The sequence below is a fragment of the Labeo rohita genome, unplaced genomic scaffold, assembly GCF_022985175.1.
Source record: "Labeo rohita strain BAU-BD-2019 unplaced genomic scaffold, IGBB_LRoh.1.0 scaffold_2093, whole genome shotgun sequence".
NCBI lineage: Eukaryota > Metazoa > Chordata > Actinopteri > Cypriniformes > Cyprinidae > Labeo > Labeo rohita.
In genome coordinates this window covers 555-10,580 of record NW_026128323.1, presented here as the reverse complement: position 1 = coordinate 10,580, position 10,026 = coordinate 555, and the positions used below count along the sequence as shown (strand labels likewise).

Below are 10,026 nucleotides of genomic sequence, written 5' to 3'. Positions count from 1 at the left end.
ATTTTAAAATTACGGTTATGTTTTTTACTGCTATTTTAATAAATCACCATAAATCAACCGTTCAACATATCCCAAATCCGCTCGCAATATAACATCTTCAGTATGTTGGCATAATGTTGACAAAGTTTGGTGTGAACTACTTATTCCTGCTTGGAGGAGTATGAATTTATTTATAGCCTGATTTTTCCAAAAATCCACATTCAAATCAAAATAGCAGACTTCCTGTTGGTCGCAGCTAATGGATGTAAATTAGAAAGTTGTCCGGCTTGATGAGAACAATATACATACCGAGTTTGGTGTCTGTAGCTTAAACTAACCCCCCCACTTTTGACAAAAGGTGGCGCTATAGAGCGCCTCCTCCACGCCCATTTATGAGCTTTTGCCAGTGTCCAACTATCATTAATACTGATGTGTGTCTTGAGTTTCATGAAAATCCAACCTTATTAAGTGCCCCAAAAACACAGGAAACAAATGTTAAAGTTTGACACGTTGCCATGGCAACAGCATTTAATGTATCAACAACCCCTTTACAGATTCTCATCGGCCGTGTTTTGACATTATTCTGATGAAGTTTGAAACAAATCGGGTAAAATTAACCATGTTATATGAAAGCATTTTTAAAAGTGACACACTTCCTGTTGCCAGTTGGTGGCGCTATAACTTTGACTCGTAATAGTCACATCTATCTGATCGGCATCATACAACAAACAAACCACTGAAGTTGCATCAGAATCAGACAATGTGTGCAATAGTTATTAGCCATTTCCTGTTTCTCATTTCTCGCCATAATTTCAACGCCTCGCCACGGCCAGACCGTTCGAGATATCAAAAATCCCCTCACAATTTTTCATCCCCAATGTCTTGAGATCAGGTTGACCGAGTTTGGTGGCAATTGAGTAAAAAACCTAGGACTGGTATATCAAATTCCAGAGCATGCGTTTTTGACAAAACCCAGAATAACCAACTTCCTGTTGGGATTAGCTAATGACATAGAGTGCAAAAGTTGTTCAACTTGATGAGTTCTATATGTGTACCGAGTTTCATATGTGTAAGTGCAAGTATGTGTGCTACATGACCCTTCAAATTCCAGGGGGCGCTATAGAGTCCCCTTGCCACGCCCGTATACCAGTCTCTGCCCGGCCCTAATGGCCGCAGATTCCAAGGTGTGTGCCAATTTTCAAGAGTTTTTGAGCATGTTAAGGGCCCCAAACCCCCCCAAAACCTTGACAAATAATAATAAGAAGAAGAATAACAAAAAATCCTAAGGAAAACAATAGGGCCTTCGCCCTTTTAGGGCTCGGGCCCTAATAATAAAAAATCCTAAGAAAAACAATAGGGCTCTTGCCCTTTCAGGGCTCGTGCCCTAATAATAATAATAATAATAATAATAATAATAAACGGAGCAATTCCAAGAGGGTCCTCGCACCACCGGTGCTCGGGCCCTAATAATAATAATAATAATAATAAACGGAGCAATTCCAAGAGGGTCCTCGCACCACCGGTGCTCGGGCCCTAATAAACGGAGCAATTCCAATAGGGTCCTCGCACTGCAGTGCTCGGGCCCTAATAAACAGAGCAATTCCAATAGGGTCCTCGCACTGCAGTGCTCGGGCCCTAATAATAATAATAATAAACGGAGCAATTCCAAGAGGGTCCTCGCACCACCGGTGCTCGGGCCCTAATAATAAACGGAGCAATTCCAATAGGGTCCTCACACCATCGGTGCTCGGGCCCTAATAATAAACGGGGCAATTCCAATAGGGTCCTCACACCATCGGTGCTCGGGCCCTAATAATAATAAACAGAGCAATTCCAATAGGGTCCTCACACCATCGGTGCTCGGGCCCTAATAATAAACGGAGCAATTCCAAGAGGGTCCTCGCACCACCGGTGCTCGGGCCCTAATAAACAGAGCAATTCCAATAGGGTCCTCGCACTGCAGTGCTCGGGCCCTAAAAATAATAATATTATATAATATTATAATATTAATAATATTATATATACATATACATATATATATATTGAACACATCACTGAATTCTTCCTCCAGAGTACTCTTAGTCTTTGCTTATAGCTTATTTAGATTATGGAGAAGTTGTATGCTTATAGAGAATTGGTGAGTTGTCACAAAAAAAACCTTTCTCTGTCCTCTTCTCAACTTCACATTCTTTCTTTGTAGGGGCATCACCATTCCAGAGCATGCCATTCCTGCCTCAGGGTTATGCTGTCCATAGCCATTTCACAACCCAGCCAGGTAAGGAAGCCACCTTACTTTTTTTATTTTTTTCTTCACAACATTCATCATACTAATATAAATGCAGATTTTTCTAAAACATTTCCGCTTCACTTTACATCTCTTCTGGCTAAAAATATGTCATACAGATTAGTATTGTGCCATTTTATCTCAATTGAACTTCACAGGATTCATGCCTAGTGCTAGTATTCCCCTACAGAAACAGCTTGAACATGCCAATCAGCAGTCTGGCTTTACTGACTCAGTAAGTACTCACTGCAGAAAGCAAGCTTCAACTTCCATGAGAAAATATGCGTGTGCTGCAGATGGTTGGGGCTGGGTAGTAATTATTCTGTGTGTACTGTCATTAATAGGCTGCTCTTAGACCCATACATCCACAGGCTTTACATGTGAGTGCAAGTGGTCTGATGCCTACTCCATCCATGGCTGTCCAGATCCCTGCTGCCAAGGTGAGGGCAACAGGAATTTAACATGTCTTAAATTCCATAATTGGATAAAAAGTCTTTAACATGGACTCTTTACCTTGATCCTGGATATTTAAGAATTTTCTTTAAAAATTCAACTGTTTTGATTTATCGATTTTTCTTTTGCATGCTGAGTGTAATAGTGCACTAATGAAAATACAAAATGACACATTTATAAGTAGAGATGCTATGCAAAAACAGCATAGTGATAACTGAAATTAATACAATATCTAATACTGTTTAAAATAATTGTAGCATTTTCGTTGAAACTTAAATCCACACCTCTTCTATTGTTTTTCTCAGTATTAAAGATGTTATTCTTTTTCATTTAATTCATGAATTGAATACAAAATAAATTGACTTTTTTTTTTTTCTTTTTCTCTCTGTTGTAGGCTCCATTCCAGAATTCATCTCAGCCCACATCACGGCATGCCTTCCTCCCTCACACTGGACAGAGATTCTTCCACCATGGAAAACCGCATTAACTACTAAAAGTATGACAAGGTGCCAGGCTACAGAAAACTCTTTTCTGAGACTCACCTTAGAAGAGAGCTGAAAACCAGTTGATTTTTTTTTTTTTTTTTCAGTTTTTTTTTTTTTTTTTTTTTTTTTTTTTTTTTTATTGCAATAAATGTTTTTTGCTGATTTCTAAACATTATTGATAATAAAATAAGGAATGCTGTTACACTTGATGAATCTATGAAAAGATGTCATGGTGTTCTAGGTGCTACTTTATATCAGAGGACTGACATACAAAACACAGAAACTCAAGAGCCAAAGGTTGAACAAGCTGCAATTTCCCTGCAGGATCCTTGTGAACTTTTTTCCAAATTTGGTTTAAAAAAAAAAAAAAAAAAATCACCATGTCTATGTATTTTAACCTAAAGTTTAGAGTGGTTGTAATGCAAATAAGATTTTTCCTAATTACATAAATACTTTACCAAACAACTGTTAGTTTTGTCTTTTTAATATTTTTTTTTCTTGGGAGTTTGTCGACAACAGCCATACCATTATGGTCAGTGTATATTACATCATGAAAAAGCCCAAATGCATCACAAAGTGAAACAAAGACATGATTTATATGTGCTCTTTTTTTAATATTAGGTTGGGTTGTTTTGTTAGAAAACAGATTTGTATTTATTTTTGTCTTAATCACAGTATTGGAACAAACAAAAACCTGACATTTTCATACTGTAGTCAAGTCAAGAGTAATGTGCATGACAGTCTAATCTGGCCTGCATAGGATACAACTGATTCTAAAGGGGACAATTTACTTTTTGTTTTTTCCTTTTCAAAATTTTATCCAAACCTCAAACTTAAAGACAGGAATTGTGGGACTTGATTGTTTGTCCTTCAAACATGAACAGCAAGCATTGAGCAAAGCACTACAGGCCAAGACTGAGTACATTATAGGCAGAAGTGTGTGTCTGTTAATTTCAACAAGAGATCTCAGACTAATGGGACATCCTTCCACTTCAGAGCATACTCAGACAGCCAATACTTGGGAAATTTTGAAAAAATGGTGATGCTGCCTTCCCCTTTGTTATCAGTCTCATCGGGGGAGAGGGAGTGTGGGAAGATAAGAGGAGGAGCCAAAAAGGATCCAGAGTCTTACTGCATCATCCATCTATTACACCAGGTTGTGAGATATTGTCTTTTGCTTTTTAAGCTACTAGAAGATAAAAGGGAAGTTAAGCAGAGCACTTGGTCCTGTAGTGAAGACACAAAACTTGCCTTTATCATGTCATTGCCTTTGTATCTGTCCTTTACAGGAAAATCTGCACTTGAGTGTTTGTCCCTTCCCTTTTTTCACTATAATTGCTCATAAATAAAGTTAACCACATAACAGACCTCATAGCTGTTTACCACTGTGATTTAAAAGAACATATGAGGGGTAGTTATATAAAAAAAATAAAAAAAAAATAAAAAAAATAGACACACTCATGCTAGTAAAGAGTTATGAGGTGCCCTTCCTCCCCCCAGCCACCCTTTCCAAATAAATAAATGAATAAATAAAAATAAACCCTTTTCCCACCCCAGCCATCGTCACTAGGGTACTTCTGCCCACTGTTCATAACATCTATTTCTGTTATTCATTTTTTGATAATTTGTACCTTTTTGATAAATGTACCTTTTATTTCTTAAGAATTTAACTTTGCTTGGAACATTTTGCCTTTCAAATTTATTTTCTACTTTTTGAACTCGTATAAGGGTTATAAAAATAAAAAATAACAAAAAGAAAAAGAAATAAAGAATGAATGAGAAAGAAAAAAAGGAGGGAGGATAGCATTGCTGAGGTCTAATTCTCACATATCCAGGTCCAATGCATCTTGTCAAACCCTAAAAGGAAGAAAGAAGTATAGGCAGGAGTGAGAGAAGAAAGGGTTGATAAAAGTAACAACCAAGGAAGTGGGGGTGGGTTAGAGGTAAAGGTAAGTCCATATTCACAACACAAATAGTAGGAGGAAAGCTTGTACAAGTCAAATCTTAAATAATAATAATAATAATAATAATAATAAAAATGTATGACTGTCCACAACAAAGGTTATATATAATTGTAGATGGACGGTCCACAAAAATGAATGGGATCTGCATTACTAAACAGAAATACTTTGATATCTGCCATTCATTTTGAAGCCCAAAGTCAAAGTGCACTTGCAGTCCAAGAGCCACTATGCAATCACTTTATGACTCTCCCATTAACTCAGGAACAAACGATATGGGTAATATTTACAAACATAATAGCCGTTTTTAGCGCTTTTTAAGTTATTTTACTATATAGCGTGTTTAGTTCATACTATTTAGCTGGTAGTGTAAAATACAAATTAACATTATGAAAACAATTCTATTTACATCTTAATCACTGCTTTTACATACCAGATACATAGAACACTGTAGGAGTCCTACATCTGTGTTACACAAAACTGTCAGTGTGCAAACAGCAAAGTATTCTATGTAAAGTGGGCTAACGTTGTAAAACCTTGTTTAAAACCTTTTGATATACATTATTAAACATCCTGGGTCAATTACTGGGTACTGATCACATCTAGGACAAAAACACAATAATAATAATAATCATAATGATATAACAGGGTTTGTTTCACTGTTTAAAGTAAAGATAAACATTTGAATAAATGCTTTGCTGCAAGCACACTGGTGAGGCACAGTCGCTCCGGGCCTAGTTAGCAGGCGAGTATGCACACACAGCAGTAAGAGCTCCATATACCTGCTGTGTTTTATTTAGCCATGGCTTTGATGGCTACTGCAGCCTCCTCATTCATAGCAGACAGCACAGTGATCTGCAAAGAAACATAAAGAGGTTACACTACTAACACCATTAACATTTATATGCTCAGTGACATTTGAAAGGTGGCTAATTTAACAACACTTACCAGGATTTCCTCACCGGCATCAAACTTGCTTTCTATCTCTTTGCCCAGGTCTCCTTCTGGCATTTTTAGGTCTTCTCTGACCTCACCGCTGTCCTGGAGCAGAGACAGGTAGCCATCCTGTATGCCAATAAGCTGACAAGTGGAAAAACAGAAATTTGTGAAATACTGTATGATTTACTTAAAGTACAACTGCGTCTAATATTCCCAGTACATACCTGGTAGTCCATTCTTTTGATGTTAGGGACATCCATATTGTGGGTTGAGGGACAGATATCCTCATACTTTTTGCCAGAGAAGATATCAATGCCCACCATGTGAACCTTTGAACAAAATAAAGAAGCGTGGGGTTTACTTTACCACTGTCTATTCAAAATCAGCTCACTGGATTTCATCCGCATCATCCCTCACATTGTGTGAATGAATGACCTCCCTTTGACATGCACATGCACCTAATTCACAAAACCTTGTATAGAGGGACTTCTGGAACTCCCTTATTTTGCAAAACAAACATTCAGCCATACATAATCCATTTAACTAGGCAGTTAATATCAATACTACAACTGCTAAATAAAATGTGTTTTCTCTGATTTATGCATCTATTAGCTACAAAAACAATGTAATTGGACTCAAAGTAAATGAAAATAATGTGCACTAGTCTAGCTAAGCTATCAACTGCTATATTTTTCTACTTTGACACAGACCATTACTCACCTTGGCGTGTCCATGCTTGCCAGTCTTAGATGTGGACATTTCCACAATCTTGCAGGGTCGACCTTTTAGCACCACAAAACCATTTTTACGCAGGGCAGAGCATTGCATGGGGTAAGTAGCAGAGGCACCAGCATCACCAGTTGTGAAGTCTAAGTCAGCATCCGCCATGTCTTTTCTAAGGATTGATGAGCCACAACAAGTACAGTGGTTAACAAGACCTATCATGCCATTCTTTAATTAAACCTAAACAGACATGTATAAAATAAATTGTTCATCAAAATGTAACAACTTTTCTTTGTTTTTCCACTAAAAAAAAATTATAACAAGTGCCAAATAGCTATTAAAGTGAGACTCAATCTGGCTCCATTTTTCTTTTTTTTCCACTGAAAAATTATAACAGGTGCCAAATAGCTATTTAGGTGAGACTTAATCTAGCTCTATTTTGTTTTGATCTGAAATTTGTCAAATTACAGATGTAAAATTAATTGCAAACAGCAATTCTCACTGTCTTTGGGAGCAAAATGAGAATATCTGTCCCTCAACATGGACATCCCTGACATCTGAAGAATGGACAACTAGGGATGTGGTAGTGAACAGAACATTTTGTATTTATATTTATTTTTTTATTTAAATATTTATATATTTCAGTATTTATACTTTTTCCTGTTTCACAAAAAAAAAAAAAAAAAAAAAAAAAAAAAAAAAAAGAAGAAGAAGAAGAAGTAGTCCAAGTTGCAAATAAAACCATGACAATTACTCTATTACAAATATGAAATATGACCTGGTATATTCTTGACAGGTTTCATGAGAATCAATTGGATGATGCATTTAAAGGTCTAAAATTATCAATTTTATCATTAAAACCCAGCGCTATCTGTCATTAATTAAAGTCTCATGCCTCCCTGGGTTTGCAGAAGAAAGCTATATATGGCAACAAGATCATGGCACTTGTGAACTGAACTTCTGACACGCTCAGCTGTTGTAAGTATGTAATTACCCATAAATAATAATTGTCAGCACTTACATAATCGTAATTAAACAGCTAGAATACAACTTTTCAGTAATTTAATATTATTTAGAGTACCATGCAATGGCGGTCTGCAAATATTCACGTGGGAAGGGCCCAAACGTCAAGTCAAACGAGATATGATCATGCACATATCGATACTTAAATCCATTTCACTCCACATTCAAAATGCTGAAACACGCAAACATAATTTGAATAATCACTGCGCTTCGCAGGGTTTAGTGAGTTGCACATGAAGAGGAGATACTCCACCAAACTCGCCGCTATCGCACAATTCAATTTTCACACATTTTACAGGGAACAGGAACCATGTATGTTTGAAAAATAAGAGTCTGGGCCACTATCATGAGGACACGCGTGTCCTCCAGCCGCAGTGAGCTGTCTGCTGTCTGTGAGGCCTGCTGGATCTGCCACTGCGCACTGATCAGACAACCGAAGGCCCGCCGAGTAGCGGGCTAATCGCAGCCAAGCAGGTGCAAGTATGTCACCGTTAAACTGCATATGACAGAGCGCGAACCAGATCCACAGTCTAACTATCATGCAGAACAAAACCCTGTGCGGCTAAAAGAGGTTTCCTATGATGTAAGGCTGAACCAATCCACGGTGCAAGGCGCAACGTGGACTCATGCCGTCTTGAGTTATGATCAAGTTTTTTGATCTTGTCTTGCTGCGTTGCAACTTTGACGCGCATCTTCCTCGTCAAATTATGTTTAGTTTGTGCTCCCAACGCCCAAAGAAAATATGTTGTCGTCATTCTGAATTACTTGCGGAACAGAACGAGTGCAAATGTCCTGCGGATACATCGCAATTTACAACAGATGCTGTATTTTAGGCTTACTGTTTGCTTTTGTTTAGGTGACGAAAAGCGTTTAACAGATGAAAGGCAATCTCGAGGGATGAGGTTGCTGCTACGCGGGATGACGTCCGTTGTTTGAATGGTTTAAGGTGCTACTTACCAGGTTTACAGCCTTGTCCACGCTTTCGGGGCAACCCAACTAGTTAGTCCGACTGGCGATCCCTTTTTCCTCTCTTCTTTTCTCGGATCTATCGCCTCTCTTGCTATCAGCTGCGCAATGCCGCTTGTGTTTATTTACTTAATTTACTTGACGCTGCTGTCATTACAGACCTTTCGTGTTCTTCTCTTTCAGCTTCAACAACACGTTCAGTTGGCTAACTCAAAGCGTGAATCCTAAACTCCGCTTACTCTCTATCTCTCACTCGGCTCAGTACGAAATCAACCTCAGCCGTTTCCTCCTAACAGCGCATGCGCATTCACCCTCGCGCTTTAATTTCTAGGGCGGGTGGCAGCGCCCGTGTTGCAATATGTTGGTATGGGTATTATTAGGGGTTCAAGCTAGTAGCGCTAAAACCTTATAGTTTTTGTTAGAATTATTATTATTATTATCATTATTAAGTTGGCTTGAGAAAGCCAATTTACTGATCTACTATTTAAGATTATTAAGTTGGCTTGAGAAAGCCAACTTACTGATATGCTATTTAAACTTATTATTAAGTTGGCTTGAGAAAGCCAACTTACTGATATGCTATTTAAACTTCTTATTATTATTAGTGGTGCTTGCCAAAGGCGAAGCATCACTATTACTATCTCACCGACTTATTATTAAGTTGGCTTGAGAAAGCCAACTTACTGATATGCTATTTAAACTTATTATTAGTGGTGCTTGCCAAAGGCAAAGCATCACTATTACTATTCTGCGTGCTTATTATTATTATTATTAGTGGTGCTTGCCAAAGGCAAAGCATCACTATTACTATCTCACATACTTATTATTATTAGTGGTGCTTGCCAAAGGCAAAGCATCACTATTATTATCTCACATACTTATTAGTGGTGCTTGCCAAAGGCAAAGCATCACTATTATTATCTCACCGACTTCTTCTTCTTCTTCTTCTTCTTCTTCTTATAGATTCCGTACAAATTTCGTCTCGTGACTCGTCCCGCAACGTTTGTCACAGACCTATGAAAGAGGCGTCAAATCGTGCGGTTTATTGAGGAAAGATGTGCTATGACTTTTATAAGCGATCGGGTGTACGATGATCGCACACGGGGCGAAAAATCGCCCGAAAAATCCCATAGACTTAACATTGCGGCCAACTTTGACGGGTCGTAGCGCAGAGCGAGAATTTGGTAGAAATGTGTGATTCACCACATTTGGA

The 10,026-nt window shown here is 38.0% G+C and overlaps 2 protein-coding genes across 2 annotated transcripts; one reads left to right on the top strand and one right to left on the bottom strand.

Annotated features, from left to right (window-relative positions):
- The first annotated feature begins 866 nt into the window (after window positions 1-866).
- On the top strand, window positions 867-3,279 carry LOC127159356 (G protein pathway suppressor 2). Its single transcript, XM_051102211.1, has 4 exons — window positions 867-2,254; window positions 2,422-2,498; window positions 2,608-2,703; window positions 3,111-3,279. The coding sequence occupies exons 1-4, from the start codon at window positions 2,200-2,202 to the stop codon at window positions 3,201-3,203; spliced, it is 321 nt and encodes a 106-aa protein (XP_050958168.1). The 5' UTR covers window positions 867-2,199; the 3' UTR covers window positions 3,204-3,279.
- A 512-nt stretch (window positions 3,280-3,791) lies between these two features.
- LOC127159355 (eukaryotic translation initiation factor 5A-1) lies at window positions 3,792-9,118 on the bottom strand. Its single transcript, XM_051102210.1, has 6 exons — window positions 8,805-9,118; window positions 6,822-6,996; window positions 6,326-6,430; window positions 6,111-6,242; window positions 5,945-6,017; window positions 3,792-5,058 (listed from the first exon to the last, which is right to left on the bottom strand). The coding sequence occupies exons 2-5, from the start codon at window positions 6,987-6,989 to the stop codon at window positions 5,955-5,957; spliced, it is 468 nt and encodes a 155-aa protein (XP_050958167.1). The 5' UTR covers window positions 6,990-6,996; window positions 8,805-9,118; the 3' UTR covers window positions 3,792-5,058; window positions 5,945-5,954.
- Between the last annotated feature and the right edge of the window lie 908 nt (window positions 9,119-10,026).

Bases quoted from the DNA above. Each gene is read 5' to 3' on its own strand.
- LOC127159356 (XM_051102211.1), top strand. From the start codon at position 2,200: ATGCCATTCCTGCCTCAGGGTTATGCTGTCCATAGCCATTTCACAACC. The intron at 2,255-2,421 runs GTAAGGAAGCCA...TGAACTTCACAG, and splicing joins CCATTTCACAACCCAGCCAG to GATTCATGCCTAGTGCTAGT. The intron at 2,499-2,607 runs GTAAGTACTCAC...TGTCATTAATAG, and splicing joins AGTCTGGCTTTACTGACTCA to GCTGCTCTTAGACCCATACA.
- LOC127159355 (XM_051102210.1), bottom strand. From the start codon at position 6,989: ATGGCGGATGCTGACTTAGACTTCACAACTGGTGATGCTGGTGCCTCT. The intron at 6,431-6,821 runs GTGAGTAATGGT...TTTTGTTCAAAG, and splicing joins GCAAGCATGGACACGCCAAG to GTTCACATGGTGGGCATTGA. The intron at 6,243-6,325 runs GTATGTACTGGG...TCCACTTGTCAG, and splicing joins TCAAAAGAATGGACTACCAG to CTTATTGGCATACAGGATGG.